The sequence below is a fragment of the Hippocampus guttulatus genome, chromosome 8 (genome assembly GCF_054856545.1).
Source record: "Hippocampus guttulatus isolate MCC_2025c chromosome 8, RoL_Hgut_1.0, whole genome shotgun sequence".
In the NCBI taxonomy this organism is placed as follows: Eukaryota; Metazoa; Chordata; class Actinopteri; order Syngnathiformes; family Syngnathidae; genus Hippocampus; species Hippocampus guttulatus.
The window spans coordinates 15,194,200-15,212,219 of NC_141268.1; the positions used below are offsets into that span (position 1 = coordinate 15,194,200).

General features: G+C 42.7%; 2 protein-coding genes across 2 annotated transcripts; one reads left to right on the forward strand and one right to left on the reverse strand.

Moving 5' to 3' along the window:
• Positions 1 to 1,594: 1,594 nt before the first annotated feature.
• On the forward strand, positions 1,595 to 5,500 carry cav3 (caveolin 3). The gene is made up of 2 exons (XM_086117923.1): positions 1,595 to 1,834; positions 4,235 to 5,500. The coding sequence occupies exons 1-2, from the start codon at positions 1,718 to 1,720 to the stop codon at positions 4,574 to 4,576; spliced, it is 459 nt and encodes a 152-aa protein (XP_085974049.1). The 5' UTR covers positions 1,595 to 1,717; the 3' UTR covers positions 4,577 to 5,500.
• A 345-nt stretch (positions 5,501 to 5,845) lies between these two features.
• Positions 5,846 to 15,544, reverse strand: oxtra (oxytocin receptor a). The gene is made up of 2 exons (XM_086118520.1): positions 14,483 to 15,544; positions 5,846 to 7,708 (listed from the first exon to the last, which is right to left on the reverse strand). Exons 1-2 carry the CDS (start codon positions 15,387 to 15,389, stop codon positions 7,455 to 7,457), a joined length of 1,161 nt encoding a protein of 386 aa, XP_085974646.1. The 5' UTR covers positions 15,390 to 15,544; the 3' UTR covers positions 5,846 to 7,454.
• Between the last annotated feature and the right edge of the window lie 2,476 nt (positions 15,545 to 18,020).

Here is an 18,020-nt window from a genome sequence, read left to right on the forward strand (position 1 = left end):
AAACGCTTTAGTATAAATGGTCGTTTCTTTCGGCTAAAAACGCCTAAATATACATGGTCGTTTTTTTTCGGCTAAAAACGCCTTGCTATACATGATCGTTTTTTTTGGGCTAAAAACGCCTTACTATACATGGTCGTTTTTTTTGGGCTAAAAACGCCTAACTATACATGTTTGGTTTTTTCGGCTAAAAACACCTTACTATACATGGTCGTTTTTTGGGGCTCAAAACGCCTTACTATACAAGGTCGTTTTTTTCGGCTAAAAACGCCTTACTATTTATGGTCCTTTTTTTCGGCTAAAGACGCCTGACTATACATGGTCGTTTTTTTCGACTAAAAACGCCTTACTATACATGGTCGTTTTTTTCGGCTAAAAACGGCTTACGAGACATGGCCTTTTTTTTCGACTAAAAACGCCTGACTATGCGTGGTCGTTTTTTTCGGCTAAAAACACCTTACTATACATGATCGTTTTTTTTTTTTTGTTAAAACGCCTTCCTATTCATGGTCGTTTTTTTCGGCTCAAAACACCTTTCTATACATGGTCGTTTTTTTCATCGAAAAATGCCTTACTATACATGGTCGCTTTTTTTTTCATCTAAAAACGCCTTACAATACATGGTCGTTTTTTCGGCTAAAAACACCTTACTCGACATGGTTGTTTTTTTTTGGGCTAAAAACGCCTTACAATATACATGGTCGTTTTTTTCGGCTAAAAACGCCTTAATATCCATTGTCGTTTTTTTTGTCTAAAAACGGATTACTAGACATGGTTGGGGGGTTTTCGGCGAAAAACGCCTTACTAGATACATGGTTGTTTTTTTTCGTCTAAAAACGCCTGTAACGCAAATTACTTGGTTCAAACAAACATTTTAGTGCGACCGCACAAATGTGACGACTGTGCAAAAATAACTAAATAAAAGACACCACTGTTACAGAAAGGCTTTACACGTTATTTAAACTGCAGATCGAGAACGGAACGAACCGTGATTGAAACTAACTGTGATGCCGCTCTTTACACGTACTGACTGTCAGTGACAGCCCCGCCCCTCTTAAAGCGCCAGACAAAGTTATCAACGTGGGTTTTCCTGGATGGATTTTGTTTGATTTTTGCGGTCCTCTGGCCCACTTTATACCTGTGGACGAAGGATAAGGGGCTCTAATCCCTCGTTGTATCCGATGACCGGCAACCCGAGGCCAAGGACTTCACTCCGAGGCCAAGGCCCAAGGACTTAACTCCGAGGCCAAGGCCGAGGACCACGGACCGCCCTTCGGTCCTCGAGCCGGTCCTTGGCCTGGAACACATCACTGGTAATTAATGTTTGACTTCTTCGCTGTTCAATGTTCTCTGCCCGCCAGCTAATGTAATTAAGCCACAAAAGACAACATTCCACATGCAGGAGGGTGCGCGTGTGTGGAAATTGGTGCCACAGTGCAAACCCTGCCCAGTCGGCCTCCCACAAGCCCATGTGAATTGTGACACAAGCGTGGTCTCTCAGCATGGTACAGTACATTGTGTGAGTGTGTGCGTGCGCGTAGGGTGGGAGGTCAGACCTCCAAATTTACCAGGGTGCGCAGCAGCTGTCAAACTGGCATGTCAACGGCACCGTCAGCGCACTCCTTGCAGGGGTTCACAAGTGATCTGCTGTGCCTACAGTGCGCTTTGTGACAGCTCTCCCTTCACTCGTCTTCATCGTCCAGGACCCGCAGCCTCGAATATGGCGGACCAGTACCAGTACAACACCAACGAGGAGAAGATCATGAAGGACAGCAACACCAAGGAGATCGATCTTATCAACAGAGACCCGAAGCAGATCAACGAGGACGTGGTGAAGGTTTGTGCCGCGCGGTGACCGCGCTCTGTCAATGCCAAGATGGAAAAATAGCTTGAATGTGCACATGCATGGATATGAAATGCCAAAAATCAGAGATAGGAAAACAGCTTGCTTGCACTTGATCGAAATTCCTTGAATAGACCCACAAACTATTCCTGGTACCGGTCCAGAACATTGCATTTATTTTTGGGATCGTGGAGAATGTGTGTAACTGATATCCAAAGCTATCGTGTTTTATTTAGATTTGACAACTGTTTACGTGGCGATTATTAGCAGGCGTTACCTTGAGCACAAAATTGAATATGCACACCGAGAGTAGATTTTGTTGTAAACCTGAAAGTCTGCAAATATGACAAATCATCATTTGTGAACAGAGCTCGTCCTTGGTGTCCGCTCATATCAACCTACTCCCTACTCCCTTGAACATAATAACTGTGTTGTATGAAGATTGATTTCTTTCTTTTTTTATCTACCTTATTTTCTGTCAAATTATTACTGTATATATGTTTTATGTTCAATAAACAAACCAAACCAAACATAGAAACGATGGGCCTGCTATTATAAACAGACATGATACAAGATAGCCGTTAACCTCTAAAACTCTAAAAGTGCTAAATATTCACTCATTGGGCACAACATGACATACACTATCACAGTAATAATAATCAGTTTTGACACTGTCGGTCTGTGGACATGTGGTACTGCACCATCACAATAAGTTGGGGATCAGGATGGGCATGGTGAAGAAATAATTCAGTCAGTTGTTTGAAATTGATAGTTGATTAACCGTGTCGCAAGAGACGCAAAAATGGAGTGCAACCAGCAGAGGCGCAGTTGATTCAATTTGTTGTCAAAAGAAGCCAACGTGGAAAGTTTGACCACGGTCACACCAACCTCCTGTGTGTTAACTCCCGCCCATGGCAACACTGGCATGAAAGTAGCAGTATATGTGTGTGTCTCATTTCTGTGTGCAAAGCAATTTCCTGTTCTGACGGCATTGTTTTGGAAAGCTGAGGCAATCCCCTCTCTCCTCTCGCCTTCAGACCTTGCAAAGCAAAGTGTAAACCAATTCAGCAATTTATTCCGAGGATGAGCCCAGACGACTTTCTTTGAACAATCAGCCCAAGCGGATCCCGTCCACTGGTTTGCAAGACAAAACGTTTTTAGATGAGCGGGGCTGGGCGGGGCGTCTGCTGCCTGCTTGTCTGAAAAGTTCATTAACATTCTGTTCGAGTCTCAGCTGGGAATGCAGACATATTTTCCAATCCACCAAGTGGCAGATTGCAGTGTAACTTTGCCCACACCCCTCATACAGTCCTACTGTCCATACTAACACGACTGACTCACTTACATGTGGGAACTATAATTACCTCAGTTCATAGACACTTAATTACCTAGCCCATTTGAAATGCGAACAAAAACAGCACCCCCCCATGCACCAACACAAAATATCATCTTCGAAAAATACGGTTAGTGTTAGGGTTAGGGTTAGATAAGATAAGATATCTTTTATTTGCCCCACACTGGGTAAATTTACAGTCTACAGCAGCAAGATTGTGGGTAGAAAGAAGAAAAACAAAGTGTTTGCATTCACAAAATAAATGTTACAGTTTCAACGTACACCGTTCAATTAAGTGCAATATACATATAGATAAGGTGGCTGTGCTATTTACAATTGTTTTTCACATCATTTAGGTTAGGCTTTGGGGTTTGGGTTCGGGGTTAGGGCTAAAGTTGGGGTTGGGGTTAGGGGTTGGGTTTGGGGGTTTGGGTTAGGGTTATGGCTATGGTTAGGGTTTGGGTTAGGGGTTAGGGGTTAGTGGTTAGGGGTAGGGGTAAGGGTTAGTTAGGAAGCAGTGTTTCTGATTCCTATTTGGATTAGTGCTCATTTTAGGTTTATATGCCACATAACACACCATTATCTATTACATATTTACAATTAAATTACTGTGGTTTTGCGGTAGAAGACCTTATAGGTTGCTACTGCCAAAACAAACCACACTAGGTTTGTCTGTAACATTGTACTTTTCCATACATTACACAAAAATATATATACAGTGTACTGTATATATATTACTTTGATACACATACAGCACACAGTTTTGCCATAACAGCAATGTGCGAGACCTCACAGTTTGTTTAGAAGTCAAAGCCAGCATCTGTAACAAGCCCCACTAGGTTTGTTTGTCACGTCCCACTTCACTCTATCCATTTACTGTGCGTACACATTGCGTACAAGGTAAAAATATTTCCGAAACCATTATGTGTTTACTTCTTATACCCGTGCATGTACAATGACAGAGAATCCAATTAAAACCCCACATCATTACCTGTGATTTTAGCTCATGATTTCACTCGGGTCATTTCAGCGCTAATTTGCTGACTTTAATTTCTTATCAGGTAGAGTTCGAGGATGTGATCGCAGAGCCAGACGGGACACACAGCCTGGACGGCGTCTGGAAGCTCAGCTACACCACCTTCACTGTGTCCAAGTACTGGTGCTACCGCATTCTGTCGGCCATCTTCGGCATCCCCGTGGCTCTGCTCTGGGGCTTCCTGTTCGCCTTGATCTCCTTCTGCCACATCTGGGCTGTGATGCCCTGCATCAAGAGCTGCCTGATCGAGTCGCAATGCGTCAGCCGCATTTATTTGCTGTGCATTCAGACCTTCTGCGATCCTTTGTTCGAAGCCGTGGGCAAGGTCTTCGGCAGCGTGCGCGTGGCACTGCGCAAGGAAGTCTGAAAGACTCACCCGACACGCCTGAGGAAAATGCGATCAGACGAGGCCTGCTCTCTTTTTCTACACTACCCTGGCACGGAACCGTACTACTATTCTGTTCAGCAACCTCTCCTCCTGGAGAGGTCTGTTTTTGAGAGATTTTACTTGGATTTTGTACAAAAAAAAAAAGTAGCATTAATTAGTAGAAAATTTCTACCCTCTTATTCTAAAGGGGTCTGTCTTCAAAAGATTTCCGTAGAATTTTTGTACAAAAGAAGTGATGTAGAAAATTGTGAAAAAAGTGGCATCTTATGAGATTTTTGAAAGGTTTTGCCCCATAAAATTAGTTACTAGCAGAAAATTGACATATTTGTACCATTTTGGCACCCTACCTTGCCCCCCTGTTATCATGAGATTTTTAGCAGGATTTTGTGGGAAAAAAAGCACAATTATTAGCAGAAATATAAAATATTTGTTGTGATTGTTTTCGAGTGAATGTTGTTAAAAAAGAATACAATACGAAATACACATTACAACGACAAAACGCTTTTCAGCTGAGAGCAACCTTTTGTGGAATGCCTTGTTCTCATTTCAAAGTGCATCTCTGCAGGCCGGTGACACACACACACACACACACACACACACACACACACATGCATAAAACAATGCATGACTTTTCAGGGCAGGTTTCGTACTAAATTGTTGACAATGGCTGCCAATGACATTTTTGACTAAAAGTATTGTCTCTCTGGCTTCTCTGTTTTTTTTTTTTTTTTTTTTTTTTTTTACAACACTTATGCGTCTATGGGAGGCTGAAAAGGCAAAACTCACTTTTGTTTAACAGCTTTTTTTTTTAAACTGGATGTAAAGCTTCATGCCTAGTGTGCCTTCGCCACAGAAGCCCAGCGACAGCTGCAGGAGGCGGCATGCTTCCATGGCATCTCTGCCATCCTGGAAGGCCTTTTGATAGGGGGGTGGGGGTAGCGGGGGGCAACGGGTGAGGGGGCTCGACCATCTCTTTTCAAGACATCAATACTGTAATTCACAGGAGATGGAGTGAACCGCTCATCATTGCAGTCGCGCCCGCTGTCGACAAGCGTGCGTGCAAGCGTGACACGTGTTCGCCTCTCAGTTAGTCTGCTTCCCCGGATGGAAAATTAAAAAGTTAAATTCCTCTACAATGACAATTTTGTTGACTCGGCACTTGCTGAAACCAATCATGAGCCGACTTGCTTGTTCGCAAAATTAAACGCACATCCAAATGCAATGAAAACAAATGTTTCGTCGTATAAATTGAGAGCCAACGTGTCAAATTCACCACGTGTGTAATTATTAAACACAAACAACATGTAAATATGAGTCCGTTGTACTTTGTTTCTTTTCATTCGTATCACTCCTGCCGAAGGGTGGCAATAATCAATAAACTGTGATTAAGAACGAATGCGCAGAGGAGGAGATTATTTCACGTAATATATTCAGAAGGCGTAAGCGACGTGCTACACAGACGCCTCAGACATGCATCGGAATACACAGCCATTGAAAATGCTGGGTAAAAAGCAACCCGAATTGGGTGAAACAGATAACCCAGCGCTGGGCCCAAACGCCAATGCTGGGTTATTCATACCGAGTGCTTTCAGTTAAAGATTTGACCCATTTTGATCCAACCCGGTGTAAAAACTATATACATACATAATGATGAGTTCAAACGAGCAAGGAATGGCTGACAAGTTTATCAGTCTAGCGGTGGATCAAAATAAAACTCATTTTATTACCAACATTTTCTGAGAAGAAACGTTCTGGATGGAGAGGTTGACCGAAATTGTTTTATTTTAGTCCAATTCTTGCTCAAAATGATGGGATTGGAATTGCGTGACGTCACCGGAGAAGCACCCATCAGGCTAGCCCAATTTGGTCAAGACTTTTTGACACAGCTCAGCGGAGCACGCTTACATGAGGTACATCGTTTTTACATGCGCTCCTCTTTTTTTCTTCTTTTTTTTGGCACTTCATTCTTTTGATAAGAGGTTTTTTTTTTTTTTTTGAAATGACAGTTTTCATATCTCACAGTACAGTGTATAAATATTGGACACTGATGCACTCGCCCACAGATGCAACAAAGTGAACAACGCGGCACACGCGTGTAACGCACAAACCGTACTGACACACACAAGTTTTATACTCTCAGCTGCAGTTCCCTTTACATTGGCCGTCCACTAAGCATGTACAGTTTATAGATGTGCACAATATTAAATTCATATAAAATGTAAGCAGTTATTGTGGGCGTAGAATTCCACGGTATCACACTGAGAGGTCGGCAAAATATTGGAAAAGGCCTACAGTCGCACTCAAAATGATTCAACAACTGTTGCAATATCTCTTTGCAATGCTTTTAAACTTGTCGCAAGTTACGCAGCAACTAAAAGGGTCATTTAAAATGAACACCATTTAGATTGCAAGCAACAACTTGTACATTTTGCAGATGGATTTGCGGGGAAGGCAGGTAGGATCATTTTTGGATTGAAAATGATCTCCAATGGCTTGATCTCTGCCAGTGTCCATCAAAGGTTAGCATCAGAAAATCTGTGCAAGATTCATTTACGGTTGCCGTTGCGTTGATTTTGCGGGTGTGCCCAATATTGTCGCTGGTATGTGTGTATGTACTGTCCATCTAAAAGAACAAAACATAAAAACAAGCAACCAATGGTTGATTGGTTGGCTTATTCCATAATTATCCTGAAAACATTCATCGCACTCAAATATTCTGTACATCCATCAGTCAGACTATATTTACACCCTAAATTGCTGTTCTGGAAATACTTTGTAAAATCATGAATATTTCTCTTTTATAAATGTCCTTCTGGTTCAATAAAGAGTCTTGTTGTGTAAATGGCGGGCCAGGTGCTCACGTGCTGGACGTCTGCGTGATGCTCCTCTGGCTGCCGGTGGTCTTAATGACCAAGGTGGACGAGATGCTCTTGTGACTGGAGTCCAAGTCGCGCTCGCAGCGGCACCGCGACGAATCGAGGTAGCGTCCGGGGCAGCACAGGAAATTCTGCCGCAGGTCGTGGAAGAGGTGGCCCGCGAAGCACATATAGATCCACGGGTTGCAACAACTGTTGAGGCTGGCCAGCAACATGGAGATGATGAAGGGCATAGCTGCAGGAAAGGTCAGGACAGGGACCGTCAGGTAACTGACTGACAGAGTGAATGACCAACACCAGACTGACTGACTGCACTGATACATAAAACATGCCGCGAGGTTAAATAAATTGTCAGAGCATCAATATTCATTCGTATTGCCTATCCATAAATAAGAGTGCAAACTAAGTCAATTCCGAAACCTTTCCAATATGTTTTATGCGCCCACACTACAGTATTCCAAACACAGCATTCTGACTAAAATTGCATTTATGGAATATGAATTAAGCAGCACAATTATCTGAAGGCTTTCAAGTTCAGCCTGACTGATTATGCTTTAGTGTGCAGTGTTAAGAGGGATTCTATTTTTCCCCCCTCAGATCTGCTCGGAACACATCAGGGGTGAGAACCTGACATGTTAAACGTGTTTCTGAGAGCTGCCATTTATAAAAGAGTAGGAATCCATCAATAATTGTAATAAATGTCTACCCAGTTCTAATAATAACTACGATTTTGAATGAGACAAAATCAGAAGAAGAAAGGACCCCCCCCCCCCCCAAAAAAAAGAAATCAACGACAGCCAATCCATGGCACTAAAACATAAAAAAGATGAAATCATACATCACAGCAACTGCTCGTACGTGGCGGCATGCGGGATGACATTTACGACACATCGGCTCTGTCCCCCTTGTGGCACTTTACAAGTCTCATCAACTGGGGGGACTTGACTGCTCATGACTTTGGGAACCTGCTTTGTGTACTGTTCAGCCCCCTGAGCTGGGTAGAAACGTGTGTTGTTGTGAAAAGGTGATTTACGGCATACAGTGTTATCTTTAATTACGAGTGTCTCGATTTTTTTTTTTACAGTTACAAGCCGTGATGTTGATATTTGACACGAGTGAGCTGCAGGCAATCCACCGCTAGGTGGCGACAGTGCACTTAACAAAGTGTGAAAGTACGGAGTGTATTTGTTTATCACTCCTTGTTGAAGTATGCTGATAAACTAAAAATGAAACAAACAAGGGGAAAAAAACCCACATCACTTTGTCTTATGAAAGCCCACTAGCTCAATGCTAACGCAAAATCAGAAAAAGCATAGACAATGCTGAAAAAAAAGATGATGTGTTCAAGATATACGGTGACAAACCTTAAACACCTGACATTTGAACACAAACGGTGCAGCAGCACATCCAGACACAGTGTATGAAAAGATTACCGGCATATATTTTTTTAAAGTTTTTGAAAAATTTGTAATACTACTGCAGTTTAGTCTTCTTCAAGTTCCACGAACAAATCTATGCGTATTTTATGTATGTGTGTTTTGTACCGCACCCTGGTGGCCAAGGGGCATACACCAGAAGGAAAAATACTTTCTCCACTGAAGTAAAGAATGAAATCATGGTACCGCTTTTTAATTCTTTACATTCCGATGTCAGTGGTTCCCAAATATTGATGAATTTTTAATGAAACTCATAAGTACACCTACAAATAAGTTAAAACGGAACTTTTTATTTTTATATCTTAACATATACAGTGTTTAACTGGTATGACAATTAATAATGTTCTCTTCAAATTGTTTGTAAGGTTAATAAAGGTGAAATGATGGTGACATAGAACAGATTGTGGCTGCTCACATAACATCCTTTGAAAATCAGCCGGCATCCCCGGACAAGTTGCTTTCAACCAAATATTTACAAAGTAATACATAGTGCTGATTCACAGTCCACTTTAAACGTCCTATGGACAAAAATCCCCCATCATCTTTTTGTCGTAATTCTGTCTGACTTCTTGCTCCTATCAGCTCTGTGTATCAGCGTTTGTCATTTGTCCTCATTCTCATAAGCCTGTTTGCATTTTTCTGAAATTCCAAAACAGTGAAAATGTGCTCTGTTGCCTGAGGAGGGTGATGAACGTTTTTCTTTTGTTTGATTCAGTTTGATGACATTCTGAATTATTTTGATTGTCTCTGCTATTTTTTTTCTCTGTACAAATGGAACTGGTGATCCAAAATGTTTCGACATCATCTCATTTGAATAATTACGGTTGTTCAATGATCTCGCAGCTTGTGAACGATTGCAAGGCAAATGAAGATGCATACCTCATGAGGTGGGGGTGGGGGGGGGCGAGGCTCATATATTGGAAAGTTAATGATTATAGCGTCTGCCCCCTCCACCAAAAAGGAGGTTGCTTCTAAATGTTTTACCCATTCTCATTTGCTGCTTTTTGCGAAATCCTCGTGACGTTTAAAAGAAAGAAAAGGGAAAGAAGAAGGGGCAAAAAAAAAGAACATTTTTTTTTCGACCTTTAGCAGGTTTGAAACTCCTTGGGCTTCCTGGCCATTAAGTGTTGAATACAAATCAATAGCACAGCATGGGTGAGTCAGCGGGTTCAGTGTAGGGGATTTTTTTTTCAGTGGCCAATATGTTGGGAGATTGCCAGTCGGAGCCGGTCGGCATTCGCCTTCCAGCACCTTTCTGTCACCATCAAAGTGAGCCACGCAGGCTAAATGTGAAATCACAGGTGCCAGCTAACGGGGCGCTTTTGCGGTCACAATTACTGCCTGCTGATCATTTTTGCAAATTCGTAACGCTGATGTGTTTCTGCGTTGAAGCCGAGCCAAAGAATAAATGAGACGCTGCACCAGTATGGATGAAACATGAGGGTGAGGGCCCATTTTCACACTCCATTTCAGCACTTAACAATTGAACCGGCTGAAAGAGTCTATTGCAAAGTCAAGTGTCACTTCATGAAAAATGACGTAAAAAAGATCATGAAGTGCACCGTGTTACTTGCCACCTGGATGCAATTCTAATGCCAAATAAAAAATATCCGGGCACCGGGCCATTACACCGACAGGAGGTGAAGTATGAAGAAAATATGGAATTGTTTCCCATTCACAGCTATGGCAGCAGATGTTTGTGTCCCCTCTCGATTATACTTCATACCAAATGTGTGCGTCTCAGCTTTCCTCGACACAATGTGGTTCCCGTAGAATTGTCTAAAAAGTCGACATTCGGATGTTCATTCAATATAGATTTATTGATGCCGATTTAAAAATGGTGACTTAATGATGCCGAGCGGCACAGTAGTAGACTGTCCAGAACTTCCGGCTCACAGTGCAAAGATGCAGGGTTCGATTCCGGCTCTGGCTTTCCTATGTGGAGTTTGTATATTCTCTCCATGCCTGCGTGGGTTTTCTCTGGGTACGCCCGTTTCCTCCCACATTCCAAAAACGTGCACGGCAGGCTGATTGAACACTCTAAATTGTCTCAAGGTGTGAGTGTGAGGGCGGATGGTTGTTTGTCTATGTTGTTTGTATATGCTCTCCGTGCCTGCGTGGGTTTTCTCCGGGTACGCCCGTTTCCTCCCACATTCCAAAAACGTGCACGGCAGGCTGATTGAACACTCTAAATTGTCTCAAGGTGTGAGTGTGAGAGCGGATGGATTTTGAGTTGAGTCTATGTTGTTTGCCTATGTGTCCCCCGCCTACTGCCCCAAGACAGCTGGGACAGGCTCCAGTATGTCCCGTGACCCTTGTGAGGAGAAGCGGATTAGAAAATGGATGGATGGATTCAAGGTTATGATATAGATGTATGTGTAATAAATGAGACTGGTGTTACTTGTGTACATCTACTGTAAATGTTTAGAGTACACAAAGGTAAAAACAATCAGCAAACATTGGTCATTTGGCTGATTATTTTGTCCAATTTTTTCAGGGGCTGATTTAATTGGATTCTAACCCTACCATCGATTGCCAAATTGATCGATTAATTGGTGCATCTCATTACTCAATAATTTCAATCATCTCAAAAATCGGAATATCTGTTTCTATCGTTTATGGCAGTGATTCCTAAAGTCCCAGCCTTGTTTTTGATGAACACTTAACACGACTACGCTTCTGTATTTTGTTGCGGTACTTGGAGGGCCTCCCAAATCCAAGTTCAACCAGCATTACAAAATGCAAAGTGGTCATACTTGGAGGTCCCACAAGCACATGTGGGAAGAACCGTTTAATTTGAAAAGATGCTGTTTGGCTGTGAAAATGTCCTTTGAATGCTAAATGATGCCATCAAGATTGGAACATTCGGGTCCATCTCAATAAATTAATGTAGAATACTATGGGAAAAGCAATCAGTTCAGTAGTTTAGTTCACAAAGCAAATGTCATATATTGAGTTGAAAGATGTCACTTTTGGGGGCTAAGATTCGAATCAGGAAATCCCAAATTCACCGTCGCAAGAAATATGGATGTCACAAAGGAAACAACTGAACAATTTGAACACAGAACGGATGTAGAAATGGAATAAACGAACTGTTCTGCGGTTTTCTCATGGATCAAGATGCACCTGAATAGAGGATCTTGTATTTGCTGTTCGGAGCTGTCTGCTGTCTGTCTGAGTTGACATTAGTGTCAGTCTCATGGATAGTGATCTACACTACACTCAGGCAGCAGGCACTCTGGCCCATCTATGGTACGCAAACATCGGCACGTGGATCAGACGATTACGGCCGTTCTGAGGGTTATTCACGTGGACAACAGTCATCAGCCTCCTTCCTGACAGGTGCGGACAGGAGAATGAAAAACAAACAAACAAAAAAAAGATTGTCTTGTTTGCCAAGTTCGTCGTCTAAACTGAACTACACCACGCTGAAGTGGCCGTTTCGCTCCAAAGCAAACAATGTTGCTCGAGAGTCAAGGATAGCGTTCACACAGTCACTTGGAGCCTTTCACAAAGGAGGGACACACACAAAAAAGAGAAGAAGAATTTTCTCCGTCAAAGTTTGTTTTCTGTTCACTTGCCATGATAATTTGTGACCCTTTTGTTTTGGTCGATCTAAAGATTTTCTTTTTTGGGACAGTTTTTCTGACATGGCTTTCGGAAATACCATTATCAGGAAGACAATTACCCCCCCTTTCCCCCCCCCCCTCCCTTTTTTTTTTTGTGGTCGGATAAAACAAAACATCAAGGCGACACACACAGTCGAACATGCTTTGTTGCTTAGCCACCCACAGGAGGGACAAATTATTTCGATCAGCTCTCAGTGTGATGCAATTCAGTTGTACACCACAACTGCAAAACCACAACAATAAACATAGAGGGTGTCCTAAAAGTCATTATATGCTTCCTTATTTGTTTCAGGTAAAAAACCCAACCTTTCAAATGATGATTGCCTCACATCTGTATGATAACTGAAACAAAATTAATTAAAAAAAAAAAAAAGGAAGTGTATACCGTAGTCACTTTTGGTACACCTGGAATTTCAAATGATTACTTCTCAAAACTCAGCATTACCTATTGTATGCAAAGGGCACATTTTCAGAAACAACCCTTGTACTGGATCTTATTAAATTTTCAACCGAATGCAATGCTCATTTCCAAATACGTAAAGCTCACATATTATGACACCACCCGCTTGTAGATTTAATACAAGGGGGCCATCTTCCCGATGTGCACCTCGGAAGACAACAGTTGTCTGTGGCAGTACGGGTGTGGCCCTTGTCCAACCAACCGATGACCATGGGAACTGTTACAGTGCTTGTCATGCTTTGCAGCTTATTGCTGTTAAATGTCAACGAGACGCGCCAATGTGGCCCCAGAGGGCACACATAAAGCTTGCGGCCGTGCGGTCGTGCACACTAATTTGATTAATGATTAGCCGTCTAACACTGCGCGGCGAGATGCGCGACACAAGGGACACGTGGGAAAAGGGCGCCTTGCGCATTCTAAAAGAAAAACACTCACAGCATTTTGGCCAACAAAACAAATGGATTAAAACGGGTGGCATGGACAGCCAGAGAGAGGGCGTGATAAAACTCATTCAAGCCTGCCTTTGTGGAGCTCGCTTTGTGCACTGGGACGCCGTCTTACCATTGAAGAGCTTTTGCAATGTATCTTATCAAATCGTGCAGGTGTTCCTGATGAATTAGCAAATTATTCCTTTTACTAACCGTTATTGAACCGACACAATAGAAAAATCTTACGGCACAGCACCAAACAAAAATGTCACTACCAATATACATCCATTTTTTTCCCTCCAAAATCTGAGCTCCTGGTCACCATCTAACATCCCACGACTACAAATGATTAACTTCCAAAATTAGTAAGAAGAAAATCTTTCTTTGCTTGCCTGTCACTGAAAATGTGTTTGTGGGTGTGGATTTTACCAAACTGCGATGTCAAAGTCAGACACAGGTTGATTGCACCTCATTCGCCAGCCAATAATAAATTGACGTGGTTGACGTGGTCGCCAGCCAATAAAAGGGTGCGCATAGACAAACATTTACATGGTAAATTCTCCAATTGGACTTAATTGATTTTAAAATGATTTATTGATGACAAATATGTCTGTACATCTAGCTATTCCAGTGACGTATAATGACATGCTGAACAATGACATACTCCTCCACTAGATGGCAGACGTTACAAGTCACCTGTGTATCCACCTGTTGCCTTTCATTCAAAACTATAGCTTTGTACTCACCTCGAAAAACTCAGTACATTTGTCAGTAATATCAAACAAAAGTCATTATTTTAGTATGCAGTATACGACTTCCCGTTTACATTTTTTTATGTTTGTGGGTGTGCTCACGCGAGATTTGTTTCGTTACCCAGACCGAGATTACCCGAAGTAAAAGATCTCAAATTCAAACATTTTGCTTGGTGATATTGTGTGATGAATTTTTCCCAATGTAAAAAAATGCACCTTGGGTTAAATGAATCCTGAGGAAGACTGCGCGATGGTTTTTAAGCGCAGATTGAAGCGAAGGGTCGTGAAATGATTTTGCACTCACCCTCGCGCGGGGCGGCAGGGTCCCACGCGGACCACATCTGCACGGAGAAGAAGGGAGTCCAGCACACGATGTACGCCAGCACGATGACAAAAGTCATCTTGACGGTGGTCATCTTGGCCTTGGAGATGAGTTTGACACTGCTCACCCGCGCCAAAGCGCCGCCTCCTTTGCCGATCTTGGGCGTCAGGCTCATGCATTGCTCCCGTCTGGTCTTCAGTTTAAAGTTCTGCCATATTTTGAAGCTGATCAGACCGTAGCACACGCTCAGGATCCCCACCGGGATAATGTAGATGGTCAGGCTGATCCACGTGATGTACGTCTTGGCACCCCACGGCATGACGAAGTCGCCCCAGCAGTCGTACACTCCGGAGCCGGCCGAGCCCACCTCCCGAAGGGAGAAGATGAACATTTGAGGAATGCTGAGGAGCATGCTGAGGCTCCAGGAGAACACCACGTAGAAGCGATCCTTCCGCCTGTGCAGGGAGCGCAGAGGCTGGCAGATAGCCAGGCACCTGTCGACGGACATGAGCACCAGCATGTAGGTGGAGGCGAACATGCCCACCACCTGAAGGTACTTGACCAGCCTGCACAGTAGATCCGGCCCGTAGAAACGGAAGGTGATGTCCCAGATGAGCTGAGGCAGGACCTGGAAGACAGCCACCACCAGGTCGGCGATGCTTAGGTGCTTCATGAAGTAGTACATGCGCGACTGGCTGTGCTTGGCGCTGTGGATGGCCGCCAGGACGCACAGGTTGCCGGTGAGCGCCAGGAAGAGAATCAGGGCGAGGACGGTCACCTCCACCTTGGCCACCTCCTCGTTCCTCTTCAGGGGGTTCGTGTGGTTCGACTCGGAGGACCACGAGTCATTTACCGGCCACAAGTCACTTTGGTTCAAAAAGCTCTCCATTGGCGCAGTCCGTGCGTCACGCCAAAGATCCTCCAAACATACTACGGTTGTCAATTAGTGCGATTTCAATGCATTGGTCCCAAAACGGCGTCCAAATCCGATTCCCGACAACGGTAAGACAAAAATCTACCACACACACACACACACACACCAAAAAAAAAAAAAAAATAATAATAATAATAATAACTCACTTATTGGAGTAAAACCACCAAAAACAAATTCTCAGCGTCATTATCAAGCAAAACTCAAGAGGGAGAGTGAGGGAAAAGTGAGGATAAAAGTACCGCAAAACAGAGGAGGTCCGGCATCCTCCCCGCTAGGACTGGCAATGGGCAGCACAAGAGCAGCACCACAGCATATGTATGCTGTTGTTTTGCAATCAACGACACGTCCCACTAAACAGGCTGCGCCGGCACAGCCACTAGGGGGCGCCGCGCACCAATGTGCGCGCTCACAATGTTTTGACAGTTACGCAGGGGAAACAACATACGCGTATAAATCATGCTGTCCTGGAGAAGTCAACTTTCTGTGGAGGTACCTGAGGATATTCATTAACAGAAGTACAGTACTGTAGAGCTGTAAAAAAGTGAGTGCTAATTCTCAACGCTTGACCACAGGAGGCTTTTCAAAAAGTGCACAGAATATTGATTAAATGAAAGAAGGTCAAGACAATTTAAGAATGTGCATTATTTACAAGCTGTGTCGGACTAATTCGTAAGCAACTTCCAGCGTATGACTCCTTTAGAAGAGAAATAGAATTGTCCAAAAGAAGTCTTAAACATTGTGAGGTTACGGTCCCTCCTGACAGAGCTTTGAGTGGTCTTTCTGAGTTTTGAGGTCTGGTGATCAAAGCTGAGAATAAACGATGACTGAATTATTCAGACATTTTAAATACGTTTGCATGCCTTTGAATTTACAGTTTTCAGAAGTGAAAAGTTGACAAATCGAGAGCGGCGCCATCCATCTCACTGGTTTCTTGTCCATTACCTTGATTGTCTGTTTGTCAAATGAGATGAATTTCGTTTTGGTAACTGACGTGTGGTGGTGGTGGTGCAGTATGATAGATATGAGAAAATCATTGCCTGCATCAATATAAAAGCGGCATGATCAGACAAATGTCTTCTGGAGAAAAACGGGATCATTACAGGCTTGTTTTGAGCTTTTTACATCAATCATTTTTAAAAAATATTGTTCAGAATCATACCTAAGTACATAGCTTCATTTACTTATATTATTTGATTGTTATGCACCTTAAATGTGCTGTAGGACATCTGTTTTTTTTTTAATTGCAAAGCACATGGAACAGTTTTGTTGATGGTGTTCGGTGAGTCTTTTCCAGTTAGTTGTTGTTTGCAATGGCTTGCATGAGTTGCTGTTCAGCCAGTCTTGGTGTTTAGCAAGGACTTTGATGACAGTACCAACTGCATATTGTTGGCACTTAACACCCTGACAACAATTTGTCATTTGTATATATTCCAAACAAACTTTGGACTTCAAATTGATCCTTGTGGCACCCCAAGTCAGAACAGAAATTGGATTTACTTTATGAAACAAGTGATTAGATCTTTTTTTGGTGTCAAATACAACATCCCCATGTAATTTAAAAACTCGCTCTTGTTAAGGGTCACATTGCACACAACCTCTGTCCAATCATTTTCTATAGTGCTTGTTCTAATTAGGCTCGGGGTGTGTTGGAGTCCATCCCAGCTGACATTTGCCAGTCAATTGCAGGGCACATATAGACAAACAACAATGTAAACACGCATGAGGACCATGTAGAGGCTTCAATTAAATCAACATGCATGAGCACTCAGCAAAAACGGACACAAGGACACGTGACAACATGCAAATGCCACACAGGAAGGCCGTTGATGACTAAAAAACACAGATGGAAGAATGTATCGCCAGAGTCAACCACCACCGCTCCCTGGAAATCCACTCCTTTGTGGCTTTGAGTCTGGAAAACAGTGGATTGACTGCAAATTCAGAGCATTAGTGTGAAGAGTGATGATGATTTAGTGCCACCTGGAAAGCGAAAGGGCAAGGGAAAAAGACAGATCGTGATTGATTGTATCTAATCCAATGATGAAGGAATTTGCGAGGAAAATATATACTGACTTCCTGAACTACATTCTTCTGGTCAGCCACAGGGAATAAGCCAGGAAACGGCTACAATGCAGTCATCCAGAGACACTGTCCGTATTTGCGAAGGATGAAGTTAAGTAAAAAGTACTTAGCAAATTCTCGGAATGAATACAAAAAGCAGCGGGAACTTGACTGACAAGTGCCCCAATTTTTGAGCTTTTCTGGAGCCGAGCTGTCATAGATTTTTTTTTTTACCTTTACCTACAAGTGATTACTTGAATGTGCGTCAGATATTCCATCATTCAATTGAAGTGACAAAAAAGTAGTAATTATAATAAAATTTACGAATTAATTTTCGGACAATGTTTGTTTAGGTTCACAAACTAAGTTATACTTTCTCTCACACAATGTAAACTTCATTTGGTACACACGTTTTTCTGTAAATTAGCTCTCGGTGTGGCTCCCAAGAAAATGAAAAGTCAGAGTAATTGTGCTATTAAGAAGCTTAAGTTTTGGGACTTTGGCAAAAGAAAAAAAAAGACGGCC

Excerpts from the sequence above, each read along its gene's own strand:
- cav3 (XM_086117923.1), top strand. The coding sequence starts at position 1,718 with ATGGCGGACCAGTACCAGTACAACACCAACGAGGAGAAGATCATGAAG. Across the intron at positions 1,835-4,234 it reads TCAACGAGGACGTGGTGAAG|GTAGAGTTCGAGGATGTGAT; the intron begins GTTTGTGCCGCG and ends ATTTCTTATCAG.
- oxtra (XM_086118520.1), bottom strand. The coding sequence starts at position 15,389 with ATGGAGAGCTTTTTGAACCAAAGTGACTTGTGGCCGGTAAATGACTCG. Across the intron at positions 7,709-14,482 it reads CCCTGCCGCCCCGCGCGAGG|CTATGCCCTTCATCATCTCC; the intron begins GTGAGTGCAAAA and ends CCTTTCCTGCAG.